The sequence below is a fragment of the Pangasianodon hypophthalmus genome, chromosome 26 (assembly GCF_027358585.1).
Source record: "Pangasianodon hypophthalmus isolate fPanHyp1 chromosome 26, fPanHyp1.pri, whole genome shotgun sequence".
Lineage (NCBI taxonomy): Eukaryota > Metazoa > Chordata > Actinopteri > Siluriformes > Pangasiidae > Pangasianodon > Pangasianodon hypophthalmus.
Genome location: NC_069735.1, coordinates 13,806,275 through 13,824,394, shown reverse-complemented (window position 1 = coordinate 13,824,394; position 18,120 = coordinate 13,806,275). Strand labels below are relative to the sequence as shown.

General features: G+C 38.2%; 1 protein-coding gene across 1 annotated transcript in view; it reads right to left on the bottom strand.

The window, feature by feature from the left end:
* epha6 (eph receptor A6) overlaps window positions 1–18,120 on the bottom strand; it is a 133,452-nt gene that overhangs the window by 100,646 nt on the left and 14,686 nt on the right. The window contains exon 2 of the mRNA XM_026932073.3: window positions 17,267–17,331. Coding sequence (XP_026787874.1) covers window positions 17,267–17,331 — 65 coding nt within the window. The remainder of the gene's footprint in view (window positions 1–17,266; window positions 17,332–18,120) is intronic.

Sequence of the window (18,120 nt, the reverse complement as noted above, 5' to 3'; positions counted from 1 at the left end):
TCAATACTCAGTCTTGACTCGATTTCGGCTAGTCCTGGTCTTGGACTTGACAGTAGTAGACTTTACCACACCCCTATTATGTATGTCTCATTTTACAGCAACCTGATTGTGCTTGATCATTAGTAGGTCACATGACCGTAATATGTATGTAATCTGTAACTGCACTAGGAATTCAATAACCAACGTGTCGACAATCCCTTTTCAAATGCCATCGATAGTTTATGCTTCTGCATTTAAAACTCAGCCAGTACTTGGTTCCTCTTTGATTTCAGTATGGTTTTGGCAGTAGACACCAGAAAAGAGCTTTCTGAAGTGTCTCTGTATTGAATAAAAAGCATGAAACCTCTTTCCCCACAGGATATAATGGAATCTTCACCGACATGTCAATTCGCACAGGAATTGTATATTATCTGGGGTTATTTCTACTGGTCATTTTAAAATAGGTGAAAGATGGGGGGACTGCACAGTTTGTAATAATTACAGCAGTAATAATTACAAATAATTACCCCATCTTCTCATGTAAAACTAATCCAGTCTGAATAGGAACTTTATTCTTTATTCTTTTGGGATTTCGAAAACCTGTCTACAATTTATTGTTCTGTGCTTTAAACTCGGCCAAAATTTGGTTTCGATGGTAGACAGTAGAAAAGAAGGAGCGCTTCCTGGAGAGTCTCAATATTGAATAAAAAGCACAAAACGTCTTTTTGCACAGGATATAATGGAATCTTTACCAACACGTCAGTTCAGACGGGATATATATTTTTTGGAGTTATTTCTACAGGTCCCTTTATACTAGTAAAAAAGTCAGCTCAATCTTTCCAGCCACGAGATCTTACATCTAAAATCCCAGAGATACACCAGTAATAATTACATTACCCCACCTCCCTGTGTAAAACTAATCCAGTCCAAATAGGGCTTTATTCTAAGCTTATTTACATCTATGCCTGAGCCTCTTTCAAAGGAATAGGCTAGATTCCATCTTCACCTCCCATCTCTCCTTTTTTCCCTCACCGTCTCATGTCTTGACATTACTCAAGAAGAACAGAGAGCACAGAGAGAGAGAGCGTGTAGCGGCAGCGCACTTTAAATCTCATCCTGGAGGGCTTGAGGATGTATCACCGGGCTTTGCGGCAGGGATAAGATATCAGAGAACAGCTTAAGACAGGACACCCACTGATAAAAATGGCTGTGATGGATGAACCCGAAATCACTTGCTACACATCACATTATGCTGGCTGGAGTTCAGAGATTGGGATACAGATGCAACCAAGATCTACCACAAAAGAGACGTGGAAGAAATGCAGCCCACGCCGCTTTTAGGACTTTTCGATATAGATTTCGCCGAGAGGATGATAGATGTTACTTATACTTTGCGTACAAATGTCTGTCACGTTTTGTGTCGAGGACCCACATGTATGCGTGCACAAAAACACTCACATTCTCACTATGGTGGAATGGACACATGGTGTACACACTTTAGATGAGGCTGATACAGTTTAGAAGTTCAGTGAACCCTCTTATTGGCTCAGTGTAACAGTAGGTCATAATATTTCTGCCTTTATGCAATATTGAACTAAGGAAAAATGTATAATCCTTGATATGGTGAAGTTTATTATTATTATTATTATTATTATTATTACTACTTAACATATATGGAAGGAGTCTCCAGTGTCAATGCTTTGTCAGGCAGCGAATTTTCCACCACAGGAAAGCCTTCAAGACAGAAAATGTTGAGCTTTCTGGTTTCTCTGTAACATTGCAAACTGTGTTTTTTGTTTGTTTCTTTGTTTGTTCGATTTGTTTTTTTGTCTCAGTAACCTCAAGACAGAGGAAAAAAGATGACACGCATAATGTTATGATTATTATAATTAGAATGTTTTGATTACAATCAGAAGCTGTGAATTTTACAAAGCGAAAGTGTTCTGGTTGGATTTTGTTTGATTTCAAATGAATATGAATGTCATAAAAAATACAAATATAAACATGATCTCCACCCCAACCCCAACCTCACATCCCATCCATTTTCTGGGGTCACACAGGGTCACGGGGGAGCCTGAAACCTATCCCAGCGGACTCGGGGCACAAGGCGGGGGCACCCTGGATGGGGTGCCAGTCCATCACAGGGCACAAATTACAAATTTGCAACTTTGAGACTAAAGGTGAAATTCAGATACATGCAAACTTTACCTTTATTACCGGGAACAGGATTTCGGTCATAGATATGTATTATTATAAGGAATTATTCAATAAGGAACAAACAACTGGCCAAAAATGGACGATACTCTGAGAAAAATGCTGTGATGCAATTTTTCACAATATTACCATACCACCATGTGTTGTCTTCGAGAGTGAGAGAGATAATCATGTATCTCAGCAATTCATATGCAGCAGTAAGGTTGTGAAATCATAAAAGTTTGATCACACCCTCATACTCCGAACACCTCCCATATGTATAGAGGTTTAATATGGATGAAAGCCTGAGCGAACATAAAATATAAATGACCGTTTATCAAACGATCTCGTCACCGATTTCCACTCACTCTTTACAACCCTGTGAATAGACTAGCCATCTATTTGAACTTGTGTTTCAACCCCTCTGGGTACCAATGAGACTGAATGGGCAATTCTGTCTCCGAACACTGTGTCAACACAATCGCTCAATACACTTACAGCATCTATTATTTCACTATAGATTTGTGTTTGCCAGGCCTGGCCAAGGGCGTGAATCTTCAAAGCTATGATTTTTCATTCCTCTCCAAGAGTATACATGTCTCTGAGGAACGGTTTAACAGAAGCGAATCAGTCAAAAGACAAGGTTCGCTATCGGGACGTCGCATCAATAGCACATCAAGGGAAAATAAAATACAATTAAGGTTGGGTGAAACTAATTATTGTATAATTATTAAACACACATTAACCTTGGGTAATGAGAGAGCTTTACAAAAGAGATACTGACACTGTCCTTTTGACTCAATAATTGATTAATTGACTTCTCTCTTCTTCAGGGTGACATCTGTGAAATAATTAGTCTGCTCTGAATAGACTAGACAATGACAGTTAAAGCTGTCTGGACCACTGTTTATCAAGAATGACAGAGTAACAATGTTTATCCACACAACATGCACACTCTTTATAGTGATGGTAGTGATGGCCATTTTAACCATTTTCACTATTCAAATATATCTGCATTTTACAGTACTTGAATACACCAACACAACTCAAAAATATATATTTAAAATGAATCTGGGTGTTCTGTCTCTATCTTAAACTTTCCAACAAAAACAAAAGGCGCTAAAAAACACATAAATGAACCTGGTATAAAGTCATGCATATTTTGTCTATAATGTAGGAGCCAGACAAAACAGACATCAAAAAAACAGCAACAAGCGTATCTCCTTTCACACTTGCTGTTTTTTTTCTCTGGCAGCAGCCAGCACACATTTTACTTCTAATCCTATAGTGGGTGGAATGTGACCACACTATTATGCAAAAAAAAAAAAAATTGTTCAGTCAAACTGCTTTTTTAAAACTTCCAAGTTCCCAAACTTCTCACAAAAGCCTCATGTCCAATCAGATGTCCAATCAAGATGTTTCGCAAAGGAGAAAAGCAAACATGCAAAACAAAGTGCTAGTTAAAAATATGCCTTATCAATTGTAATGGATTCCTCCTTTGTGTCGCACCATGTGCTTATGTTTTTGTTTTTGTTATATCTCCGCCCCTGTCCTGTCATTGGTTTCTTCCTTGATTGTGTTCACCTGTTCTGTGTTAGCTCATTTTTAGTTTATTTACATATACCTTGGTGTCACGAAGTCTTATCATGCAAATAGTTTTGTTAAGTCCATGCCTTGTTTTTCTAGTTCAGGTGCCTGTACCGTGTTTTCTGTTTCCTGCTTTGATTTTGCCTGATCGCCACGTTTATTATTATAGGTTTATCTGTGAAAACCCATTCGTCCTGTGTCTTGACCCTTGCGCTATATTCTGATGATGATTTCTGGTCTGCTCACAATAAATATTATGCACCTGCACTTGTGTTGTGCCTCTACTTATGGAACATTATATTAATAAGCAAATATGAAGATATTTGTGATATACTGTTATAAAAAATAGTTAACTGCCAATATTCCAACACTGCAATATAACTTAGCAGTTTTCCCCCAAACTACTTGAGATACTATATAAAATAAAAATCCTTTGGTGACCGGTTTATAAGATTCAGAGCTAAAAAAAAACAAAACAAAGCAAAAAACTAGAGATGATATAAGTTCTAGTTTAGGACAACTGTGGGATGATAAAACAAAAATGTAATCAGTAACAATAATTTTTAGCAGCAACCGTCCAACAGCTGTCTCACCAGGGTCCAAAACTGCTGTAGTTTACGACTGATAGTGGTCATAATGGACTTAATATGAAGTTTGTGGCCAGTTATGGCTGCTGCTGGCACAACACAGTGGTTCAAGTGAGTTATGACCGTGTTGTTTTTTTTTTTTTCTTTGGGAAAACTTTTAAAGATCCGCCTCTGTATAGCATCCAAGTCGCAGACAACAAATGGCAATCTTGAAATACCGCCCACTGAGCTTTGATGTGGTTTGCTGTGTAGGTGGTAACCTGTGAATCCTGAGGCAAATGCGGTAGAAGGTTCATAAAAAAAAAAAAAAAAGTCAGCTATTTCATCTGATATCTTTTGGAGCAAACCACGCTCATTTTAATTCCAGTGGAAAGATGTAATTACTGTGAGCAGATGTAAAATAGACATAGACGTATAGAGCCCTCAAGTAACAGTACCAAGGGGGAAACCTAATCCCATCCGAATATACAGTTCTGCTGAATAATAGTAAGCATTTACAGTTGGTGTGACTTATTCTTTTACAGAATCAGTAGGGATTTGGGACAATAAAGGTTCATTTGAGACCTTTTCATTCGAGAGTTGTTCTTATGACTCATTTCAGGGTCGTGGGATAAAGACACTTTAAAGCTCTCGTAGTTTGTAGTGTAAAACCTGACGGCATGATACATTAGAGTAGGATGCGGTTTGTAATCTGAATCTAGAACTATCTATACTCTGGCTGAGTACACATTATGTGGCCATTTCCCATCACAAAATACCTGTAAATGTCTTTGGAGGTTCTGAAGTAGGGACAAACGGCATTAGTACTGGATTAATCCTTACATAATTTGAAATTCATAAATTGATGTTTAACACAGAAAAATATACAGTTTATTTTATGTCAAAATGTGTGTAGCATCACACATTACACCAGAAACAGTGTATTTGTCTTAATAATGATGAGCAACCTGACGACTTGAATGATGAAGCTTAAAAACATATATATATATGTACACACGCACACACGTTTTATATATATATATACATAACCTGTATGTGTGTGTGTGTATATATATATATATATATATATATATATATATACACACATATATATATATATATATATATATATATATATATATATATATAATATATCTATATAGACAGACACACACACATATTTAAATGCAAGCAGCAGAACTACACACACACAGCACAGTCAAAACTGGAAACAGCATTTCCAGACAAACACTATGTTTCAGACAAAACACCTTCACCACTGTGGAAGCGAAATGCTTCTGAAGCCGTAGGAGATGAAGGTTTTGCGTAGGTTTTACCTCCTACAGCTTCAGAAGCACTTTGCTTCCACAGTTGGTGAAGGAGATATTTTTGAAAAGAAAAAGGTTCATTTTTTCTGGAAATGTTATGTACCATATTACATGTCATAGACAATAGCTAGACATCAAGAAAGTAGCTGTTTGTTAAAAACGGTTTCACTTATATCATAGTCAATTTCTTCAATTCAGGTACTTATATCTTATAACTTGTATCTACTTATAACTGTCGATGTAAAGTACAATATTTAGGAATTCCGAAAATGGGCTAGGGATTATCTAGAGATCCTGAAAATTCCATAGCCATCCAGGTGAACTGTACAAAAACAGAGAAAAAGCAGGATCTTATCAACACCCCGGAGCACCCTACTGTATATTTGTTGGTTGTTTAAAATACCATTACATTCATCAGTCGAGTTTCAACATAAAGCTGATCCACCAAGGTCACCTGTCCACTTCCAGAGCTTACTTGCCCATCTCTGCATCTCTTACATTTTTAAAACACCACTATGGTTTTATCACTCCATATTATTTATTTGTGACCTCCTTAGGGATTCCTGAAAATTTTCCAGGCACACAGATTTCAGGACAGAGGACGTTGATGTAATAGTGTGACAAGTAACACTGTTCAGCTGAAAAATATCACACATTCTTCTATCCATTCTTATATTATCTTCTGCAAAGTCATAAGGCACCATAATCTTTAGGTATATAATGTTCTCGGATTGTCTCAGAGTGAAAAAATTGCAATCTAATTTTAATCAGAGTAGTGAGATTAGCCCAGTGAACATGAAAAATATCTAAATTAGCTCTTGGTAGATTCAGACATATCCCTTTGGGTCATCTCTTACTTAATCGCCTTTTTTTTTTTATCCCATTCTATTTTCATTATCTCACAACTGTTTTACATCCCAAACTCAAATACTGGTGTTTGTTCTACAAGGACTTAAAGTTCACATGAAAAGCGAAAAAAGAAAATGTAGAAGTAGTAAAAATTTGCCACCACAAATCAGACATTTGTTTGGGTAGTGGATGATATGGTAGTGTATGTGGTGCTGGTATGAATGTTTCAGGTACAGTTGTGTTACTGGGGTTTTTAAAAACCCCAGTCTACCCTTACCCACATTTCGCATTAATCATCCACTAGCCTTTATCAATTTCAGTTTTTGCCCATAGCGCCGCTGTTGTGCAGATATTTTTGGTTGGTGGAATGTTGCTTAAAACCCCAATAACGGCGCTACACCAGGTCCAGACATACCACCACCACCACACAGAGTACACACAGTGTCGGTCTCACAGCTGTGCTGAGAATGATGCACCGTCTGAATAATATCTGCTCAGTGGTGGTCCTCTGTTGGCTATGTTGGTTGTTACTTTTTCCATTAATGGAGAAAGAGATGGTCTACAGTCAGTAACTGTACACCTACAAAGTAGCCTGACAAATATGTTTATTTGAGTTTAATTAAGTGGCCAGTCAGTGTTATGTTCCAGGAACCCTCCTGGCTTCCTGTAGCTGCCTGCATCAGATTTAAAACACTGATGCTTGGCTACAAAGCCAAAAACAGACCAGCACCCTCCTCCCTTAAAGCACTAATCACACTCCTCACTGCACCATGCTCCCTCCAATCCTCTAGCACTGCTTAGTTGGACCCACCTTCTCTCTTGAAGACATGCATCACGACTCTTCTCCGCTCCGGTGCCTAGGTGGTGGAATGAACTTCCTCTAGACGTCACTGGCTGTCTTCAAACGACAACTAAAGACCTACCTCTTCCTGAAGCACTTATTGAAAAACTTTTTCTTTTGCTTTTTTCATGCTCTACTAACCTCTCCAACAGTGTTTTTAGACTGATAATACCCTTAGTCCTTCACGTAGTGAAGAAGTATAAGGATGTATTTATTGATAATCGCTCTGCATAAGGGTGTCTGCCAAGTGCCATAAATGTAAATGCAAATCTGTGACTTCATTACATAAATAATTAATCTGACCTGAATCTGTTTTTTTTTTTTTTTAATATTCACCTTCATTTCTGCCCTCTATCCCTGCTGAACCATAGAAAGAATAGGAGGAACTAGCTGAATGAATGAAAGCCAGCAGGGTCATCGTCAGCACTTATACATCACTTGTACTCTTCAGTGACCCTCTTCAAATGCTGGTCCTTATTCTCGTACCGTATCTCTGAGCTCTTTTGTCATGAGACAAAGGCACAGACTGAAAGATCTACCCCCTGAAAAGAGGTGATCACTCAGGAAAAGAATGAGAGAAGCTCATAGCACGTCCTATCAGGGTGTTTTTAACCAGTGAAAAGTCACTGTTGATTCTTTTCCCATCTGAAAGTGTAAAGACAGGTAGGTAAATGTTTCTGTGTTAGGCTTGATATCTAGACAGTCATGATCATTGTGACATTAAGAGGGACAGCTAATATCTAAGATCTTTCAATAGTTCATCATAGTTCAACTGCATTTGAGTTTTTTAAGTCCGTAATGCCCTACTGGGTTCATGCCGTGTTTCCTACCAATAACAAATATGGGAAACAAAAAAGCTGTAACCCTTTCAAATTTATGGTCCCGTCTTCTCTCCTTTTGCCTGCTTAGTGTATTTACTTTTACTTTCTCCTCCATAGATGTTTTAGATGGGGAAAAAGGATGATTAAGAGTAAATAATCCACCTCGGTCATGTTCATGGCACTGATGATGATGTGTTAAGGATGTGTCTGTAAAAATATCAGCCCAAATGGACATCAAATCTAGAGGATGTTTCACTCTGTCTAATCACCTGAGATCTACTTCTCAAAAAAAAAGGCACAGAAAGACCTGAAACTTGCCCAGAATCTTGGGAAAAGGACATGCATTCTTCTACTTGTTTTTCTTTGCATGGAAAATGTTTCTCCATAGTGCATAAACATTTCTCATTTGCAGTATTGGCTATACGCCTTTTTATCACAGCCTGTATGGACTTTATCCACTTCATGAGCCATCTTTTCCCTCTACCAAACTTTGCAATATATCTTACAACAGAAATGATTCTGTACATTGTAGATACATTGTTTGCACTTACACTTTTCCTTTATTTGCCATAGCCTATGTTTGTGGATATTGAATAGATTTACTTCTGATTATTGGCATTAAAATTAGTTGTAGGCAGCTGCAGATTATTTTGAAAAAAGCCCCTCTACCAACACTGGCAACCCACAAAAAGAGGGGGAGTTTAGCCCTGCTAGCTCATTTATACCAAATATCTAGATAGACAAGATATTTAATGTACTTGTGTTGAACAAAAGTAAACTAGTGAATCTCTTTATTCAGCATGTTGGACTAGACAAAAAAAACTGATCTGGATTTCATGATAAGGGGGAATAAAGAAAAGCAGATACAAAAAGATTCAAGGGCGATTGGGCATGCAAATGAGAAGCAGCACCGATTTGTCACTTGCTGTGCTGCACGAGCTGATGGTGATGTATTGAGCACAGACTAGGTGCTTAGCTCCAGTATGAGAAGTTTAGAAAACAATATTGGTCTGTTCCCACTGAAAACGGATGCAAGACATGGCATTAGGGTGAAGACAGAGTGTGATGAAAGACCTAAAAGAGGGATAAATATTTAGTGTGTGTGTGTCTAAGCTATAGGGTAGGTGGTAGTAATTTGATGTTATTTAGTGCTTCCCCTCAGCACGGTAAAACAAAGACCAGCTTAAAAGGGTAGAAAATTGTTTTTCGGCTCTTTTAGAAGCTCTGGTGCATTCGCTCACAATGTCAATATCACTCTGTCTACGGATTACATCTCTGCCGACCCTCAAGTGTCTTAAATACGTGTTATATGAAACAGCCATATACACACACCTCAACTTCAGATAATCACAGCCACACAAATTGCCTTTGATGGCACATCTTCCTGCCTAGGAATGAGGGATGTTTAGCAATCTGACAATCAGAGATGGGATTTTAGAGACAGGTCTTTCCCTCACGGCAGAGTGCCTTCCAATCCAGCCTACAAAACATCCCATTACAAAATCAATCCAGCTCCTTCCAAGGAGCATCACTCACTTTTATAACTGTCCTGTGAGTGTGTAAATGTTAGGAGTGTCCGTGACTCAAAGAAGAATTCAGTTGAATATAAAAGAAGGTTTTTTGGTATTTGGTATTGATCTTTTAGTTATCTTCTTATGAGCTGTATATCAAGAATATCACATGATTAGTTAAACCCAAGTAAAGTTAAATGCCAAATGAAAAGCAAGCAGTCATGTTAGTGGTGCATTCACTCGCAAAAAGAAAAGAAAAAAAAAACAAGCAGATTTACTGGATCTAATCAATGAAGATTATGTGCTTTTTTGCTCCCCAATTTGGTCAATTTGGTCAATTCCCACCTACTAGTTAACTCTCCCCCAATTACACGACAGCAACCAACCAGGGATGATGAAGGCAAATGTGCATTTCAGAAAGATGCAGGGGTTGTCTTCACGTGCCTCAGAGAATGCACGTAAAACAGGGCACTGTAACACAGGGCATTGTAACACAGGGCATTGTAACACACTCGTAGGAAATCACTATATGCCCTCTTCCGCATAGCACAGCCAATTTTGCTCTCTAGACTTCCAGCAAACTCACAACGATAGGCTGAACACTTTTTGTGTTGTGCCACTTGGGATCCTAGAAGTTTGTGTTTAATGTCTTGGGGATGTTGCAGTCTATGTTCAGAAAGGCAAATCAAATACAATTCTAGACACGTTTGTGTGGGGTTTCATCTGAGTGAAGTCAGATTTTAGGACTTTAGATTGGTCAATCATACAGAATTCCAAGTTGTTATTGTTTTTTTTTTTAATCCTTGGTGCGCAGCGCTTCTTGATGTCGTAAATCTCTGAATTCGTGTCATGGGTAACAGCGGTAACAAACAACCCAACGCAGTTTTCAATTAAGTTCATTTTCATATCTCATTATTTTTCTTATGATAATTCTGCATTCTTACTATGCATGTAGGTTTGAAAGGATTTTGTTCAGGGCTGGCTTTCAAGATCTAAATGGAATTTTGTTTTGAACCAATGAGGCAATTGCTTGTCCATGTGAATTAGATAGAACACTGTCTGATAAAAATCAATAAAGATCCAGTCGACATTACTTGAGCGAAAACCCAGCTGGAATTACAAAAGAATCCCATCTCGCTCAAATGAGACTGCCGCCAAGGCCGAAGGGATCAGGAGCGCTGGACCTTGTGACTGCCATTCCCATCTATATTGAATAACTGTATCTCATTCCAGCCATGAATCTATACCCTCTAAAAGACTGACAGAGAGCATGAGGGAATTACATCTCCACGCTGTGAAGTGCTTCTTTAGAACGGCGTAACACGAAGCGGTGAAGGCACAAAAAGGAGCTCGCTGGAGACGGCGCCCACAAGAGAGGAAGTGATTTACTGCATTAAGATGAAGCAAAAGGGCCTCTTTGAGAAAATATGGGTCCACTAGAGCAAGGTTACATTACCTGCATGCTCATCAATGTCTTGAACCACCTCACCTCAAACTGCTTTTAAAAGATATTCAGATTCTCTGCAGACATAAGTGGTACTCGTCTCTCATCTATACGTGACTGCTCTTAAAAAAAGCATATATAAATCATTCAAATCTCTACACACCATTGAGAGAGAGGGACAGAGAGAGAGAGATGGACAGGACTATCAAAAAAAAGGTCAACCTTTCAAACGGCCAGTGGAGAGCAAGAGAACATTGAGAGATCGTTAATCACCCTTTGATGGAGACAGCTCTCGGGTGCTCTGCTAATGTTCCCCCTCTGAATTTGCAAATGCAACTGCTTTCAGATGAGTTGACCTCACTGAGGAATAACCCTGGAGTCATACTGCTCCTTCTTTGACAAGGATAAAGGATGTGCAGATGTACGTATCACCAAATTCGAATCGTCGCAAGGTTTTCTGAAGGACTACTTGAATAATCACTCTCAAGGAAGAACTGTATGGCTCTGCATTATTAGCCTGGTTTAGACCTATGTGTATTGCTTTCACATACAAACAGCCTGGAACAGATTATTTACAATAACAGGAATGTTGTTCATAGCACATGAAGTCCTAGTGCTTTAAAAATGAACATTATTTAGAGACATAATTACACCATCATAAAGAGCCTAGTTACTGAATGGCTGTTAATTAATACATTACAACACTGGCGTTTAGTCATTAGCACTCAGCTTGCATTACTATTCGTTTAGTGCAGGGATGCTTTACTGCACTATGTATGCATTTTAAAACAGAATGCTTATTGTTTTTTTTTTCCACTAAATTGAAGCCAGTGGGGAATCGGGAACCTGTGCTGTAGAAAAATGTTACTATTTTGTAAAATGGGCTGTGGTGCACTTTGCTTTTTCTCCCAGTTTAATCTAATGGTTTCCAATGGGAGGCACTAAGCAATAAATAGGATGCCTAAATAGTACTGACACCAATGGTATACTGATCTACAGCATTTCCATGGGCATAGTAGTGGGGTTCATTAAAAACAAACAAACAAAAAAAAAACTACTTCAGGTTTAGGCTATGCCCACTTCAAGTTATAAAGCAAATGCAGATACAGATACGGATATTTGTAGCACTAAACAGACACACATTGTCATTGCGTTACACCTTTAATATCTACCTTTTTCTTGACACAATAGACTTCTTTCTACAGTTGTGCCATGATGATGTACGATGTATCTGAGATGACAAATGACACGTGTGCAAAAGCTCCTTCCAAATCTGACCCTAGTCTCTCTAACTGTGTATTACTATAACAGACTTGACATGTTTTCAATTTTTTTTTTCACTCACCTCACTCTTTTTCATTTTAACCCAACATCTTTCTCACTGAAGCTTCATTTACAAGAGCAAACAGAGACATAAATGATCCCAGGCCTATATTCTTTTGCAATCATGTTTGCTATCAACACAGAGATTCTTTTGCTGTGTGTTGTCTGCCTGTAAAGAGTTTAACACCCTCGCTTGGTTCGGTCCACAGTCACTAGTAATTAAAAGAGATTGAATCTTTTTTTGCGACATGTCAACACTGCTGTTGTTAAGCTGTTGTTGCTACAAGGTTGTTTTGCAATTTGCTGGAATGCCCTTTTATTGATATCTTCACGAGACTGGGTTTAGTTTTCTGACAGGTGAAGTAACAACCAATATACCGTATGTCTGTACTGACGTAATACATAGTAATAAAATGAAAAGTAATTATTATAATAATAAAAAAAGGTTCCTTTGTCAGAATGTGAAATCCCTTTGACAAAACAAAATCTATATGACAGAAATGTGTCAGCTGTTACACAATTAAACTCATTCCTCATCATTCCTAATGATTATCCTGAGGGATATGAATACACAGATGAACTATATTTTATTTGGAAAACAATCACTTCCTCGTACAGGTAAAATAAGAACAAATTTTGACAACAGGTTTTTAATAGCTCACTAGTGGGTTTGAAAAACTCTCTTTTCACACTGAATATGCAGTATGTATCTGTGTGGAATTACTATGTGGCTATAACTATGGCTTGTAACCTTAGAGATTCAGCTAGAAATACAGAATTGTCCTGGTTCATAACAGCCCCAAATGGTCAGACTGTCACAAAAACACACTCACGCTGGATCATGAGCATAGCTAAATACATGGTTTCTCTTTGTGTGCCACTTTCCTATAGCAACGTCAGCCATGTGCTCTTGGTTTGTTGCCTGAGTGTGCTCACCTGTACCTTGTTAATTTCTGATTAATTTGTCTATTTATACCCTGCTGTGTCAATATCTCTTTCCAAAGCTCTATTGTGCATTTTTTGACGTTAACTCCAAGCTTTTGTTCCTAGTCCAAGTTCCTGTTTCATGTTGAATATTTCCTAGTGTTCAATCTCACTTGTGTTACTGTAGACAATTATGGATATGGCTATGCTTACTTTGTCTGCCTGTACTATGACCCCTGCTACAGACTTTGGCTACGATTCTTGGTTTTGTGCCCTAAATAAAGCACACTCCTACCTCACACTGTATGTTACGCATATTCTGACAGGCCTGTATAGATTGCATCATATGAGAGGTGGAAACTATATATGAACACTACATATATAAAGCACACTGAACAAGTAGATGCTCTCATTCCAGTAATTTAAATAGGGATCTTTTATGCTGTGTGAATCTATCATAAGCTTCACAGCCATTACTTAACAAACATATCGCACCGGAAAAGTTTTTTTTTTAACCATTTAATGGTGGATGTTCATCAGATGACTGCATCAAGTAAGGGAAAAACACTTAGTGGTGTACTGTTATAGTAAGATAATCAACAGCGTGTTGGTGTGATGTGAAGTTACGGTTACTACCCCAAAAGTTGATTATTCTCCAATAACAGCATGTCTCGAGGTATTTTATTTCTCTTATACCACAGCAATTTGCCAACAGTTAGGTTTTTTTAGCTATATTTTACATCATGTTGTCACTTACATTACATAGCCTCTCTTTTTCTCTCTTTCTTGAAGTTAATTTGACAGAAATGCAGATTTAATGTGTTAGATAAAACGCCAAGAGTTACAAAGCGCTGACACTGGAGACTCCTTCCATAAATCTTAAATGTCTCCTTATAGAAAATTTCACCATTTCAAAGATGATATGTTTTTCTGTGTAAAATAACACAATCTGTTTCTTCTTATTCTCAGATTACGTGGATTATTTGTTACTCTCAACACGATTACATTAAACATAGAACGAGCTAATTAATATAAACCCGATTTAAATACTGTCAGAGTTTGGCCACAAACTACAAGTGATATGTTAATTGTGTGTTGTACTTCACTGTACTTCTGGTTACTGCATTTTGTAGACACTTCAGTGAGGTTTCTGCCTCCTTATTTAGAAAGTTCATTAAACATGCAACGTTCAGGCTTCTCTGCTCACGTGCTGCACGGGGATGTTCGCCTCTGCATCAAAAACACAGGAATGGAAATCCGCTTTGCCAATTTCAATGTGTGAGGAATCACAGCGACTCTGTGACACATTTAGTAATTACAGAGCGGCTCAGAGGGACACGTCAAAGAGGAGAGCCAGGAGAATAGTCAACAAAACAGCACAAACAAACCTGCCGCCGCATACAGAGAGACAGAGAGAGGGGCTAAGAGAGAAAGGAAGAGAGAAAGAGTGTTTTACAAAGAGAGAGTGAAAACGAAGTATACCCAAAGGACATGTCTGTGTCAGTGTAAACAAAAAAGAGTGTAAATATACTCTTGTCCTCTTTTACTAGAAAACAAATTAAATGGCAGGAGAAGCATCCCGATGCTAGAAAAGGTGTGTGTTCCAGCTGGCTCATAAAAAAGAAAACAGGAGAGGCCTTGATTAACATGCCATACCCTGTACCCTGGCAGGAGAGAGAGAGAGTGGGACAGACAGAGAGAGAGAGAGAGAAAGAGAGAGAGAGAAAGAGAGGCTACCTAGTGAGAACAGGTAACATTACATCCAGGATATTAGAGCATGAATTATTGATTTGATCGGAGAGATGTGGGTTGGCTTGTTATTGCACCACAAATGAAAACTCATGTGGTGTTACCGAGGAAATCAGTCCTCCCTTCACACCGTGGTTTCCAAAGGAAGAGCTGAACCAATCTGAGGATGTGCACCACAGGACCGCTGGGAAATCACCCACTAGTGCATAGTAGGTCATTTTACACAAGCCCTAATACAAAACAGCCTCTGCCTTGCATCACCATTTGAGTCACGTTTAAGTGTGAGATGCTGGTCGCTTCTAAAATTTTTACTGGCATCTATTACGCCTGGTCTTGGACAAAATGGCACAGTCAACTGGCTTTATTACAACCATATTATTACACGCTTTACGGAACATGTTTATCTGTTACACGTTTATTTATTGTGATGCTGCCCCAGTTTGATTATTTTCCAATGACAGCATGTCCTGACATATTTTATTCCTCTTATAGCACAGCAATCTGACAATGATTACAGTATTTATTTCTTAAAGAACATTTTTTATTCGTTTATACTTAGATTTAATGTTGTAGAAAGAGTGTGATACAAGTTCTTGGTTCTAACGCTAAACAGTCGCTCCCTCATTTTCTCTTGAAGAGAATAAGCTTTACCATTAAAGGAACAGCATTACCTCTGACAGTGGAGACTCCTTCCAAAAATGGTAAATAAATATCGTGACAGAAATATCGTGACAGAAAACATCACTGCTATCGACAAATACGTTTTTTTTTTGTTAAATATCAATCCATTTATTATTAGCCATATATGTCTAAAGAAAAGATTATTGTCTTATTACAAAATCAATCACTTTGCCAACAAAATGTCCACACATTTCTCATTCAATTTCCGAATTTCCACTTTTCCAGATCTGAAAAAGAGGGCTTTTATCTCCCAAATTTTTCAAGATCTTGGATTATCTGAATTCATCAAGCCCTCACATTATCTGGCTAACTTAACTAGCTACTAGCATAGTTGATCTCTCTGTTGTTTGTGGCTAAGCTACGTTTGTGTCCTTTTTTGTTTTTTAGACAGGTGCTATTGCCAGTATCAGTAAAAATGCAATGGATTCTTTTATATGAACATATTAACTCAGAACTAGCAGGCTGGAATTACCTGGCTAGAGTTTCACAATGTGCAGAAAATAACACATGAACATGCACGAAAACTAACATTGTGAAAATGATAAAGCAGCATTATATTGTGCAGTGCCTAGTAAGCATTTAACTCCATTTAAAACTGGTATAATATCTTTACTAACTAGCACTTCAATAACTAACACAAGGCCTTTTCATGCCATGCTTCCATGGATTTCTTCTATGGTATCCAAGCTTGAGTACAAGATGAGTTTCAGTATGAGATCTTATTATCTAATTGGAAGAAACAGCCAACTGAGCTAAAACTTAATTTCCATGTGAAGATAGGCAGCCTAAAAAAGGGATAGAAATTGTGCAAACATCATCTAAGATATTAATATCTCTTTAATAAGCTCTATGCACACATCCTGAATCATTGGTAAGCTGTCCATGTTATCACTGTCAGATGAAATTTGATTAGTTCGTAGACATTTATGCAGAAACATGAAATAACATTTGACAATGTGCATAAATGGCTATAAATTAATTAGGGCTTGAAGTGAAGAATTTTCCGACTAACCATGAAGTTAGATAGAACATATAAAGATATACGACTTTGTGCCTTAGGAATTCTTTTTAGATTTGAATTTGGATGTAATAGATGATTAGTGCGAAATAAGAATTTTAAGCTCCACACTGACCCTAAAATCCATATGAGATCCGCATCTTGTTTCTCTAGCTGGCAAATAAGTTGCCCAGAAACTAGCAGAAACTCTGCAAGGCGTTAATGCAGTGAGCACGCTACACTCAAGATTCCACTTTGCAGAATGTCTAAATATCAAATTTACTGAAATTAGGCACTCTGTCAAAGTGCCATTTTCCCCCAGAGGCAGATTATACCTGATGCTGGACTAAAAATGATGTTTTATGGAGAATTACTGCTTCACATGGACACTTAGGAATACATTGGTGTTTTGAGAACTGCTTCAAAAAAGTCATGGTAATAGCTTGTGGCAGTTTAGCTGTAATTTTACTTACCCCATTTACTGGGTAGGTCATCCAGCCAAGTTCTCCCAATACAGCTGTGGTGTCCAGGAGAACCACTGCAAACAAAAAAAGAGCAGCGGGTTGGACAAAGAAAGACAGAACAGGAGACAGAAATAAAGGCTGCCTATCAAACACAACTAAATCCAGAACCACTTATGGACAATGCTGAATACATACTGCACATTCGCTTAGCTTTGATTTCCTTTGATTTTCCTGTCACTGACAATTTATTTTGACTCTGTGAGTGTTTAAGTGGTTAAAACAAACATTATCTCCCATATTGCAGTGAATTCATTCGTTCATTGTCAGTAAGCGCTTTATCCTGGTCAGGCTCACGGTGGATCCGGAGTCTCGAGGGCTTGAGACGGGACATGCTTACAGACATTCATACCTAAGGGCAATTTTGTGTAGCCAGTCCACCTACTGGCATGTGTTTGAGAGGTAGGAGGAAACCAGAGGACCTGGAGGAAACTCATGGAGAAAACATGCAAAACTCCACACAGACAGTAACCCAAGCTTGGGATCGAAGCGGGGACCTGGATCTGTGACGCACTGATGCTACACGCTCCACCACCTTGCTGCCCATATTGTAGCTAACCCCAGGGTAATATAAGCCAATTTTGATTTTCTTCCATTTTTGAGCACTAGAGACAGGTAGGAGCTAAGATCGTAAGAACAGAGGTTTCAGGGAAACAACAGACAACCCGTGCTCTAAGGACTGGACCAAGGAATTCATCAGAGCCAATGAAATGGATTTGCTGCTTTACGATGTCGTAGCTAATTTACACAGAATTGAGACAAATTCATTTCAAAAGGCACTCTGTCACCATGTCAAACACTTATAC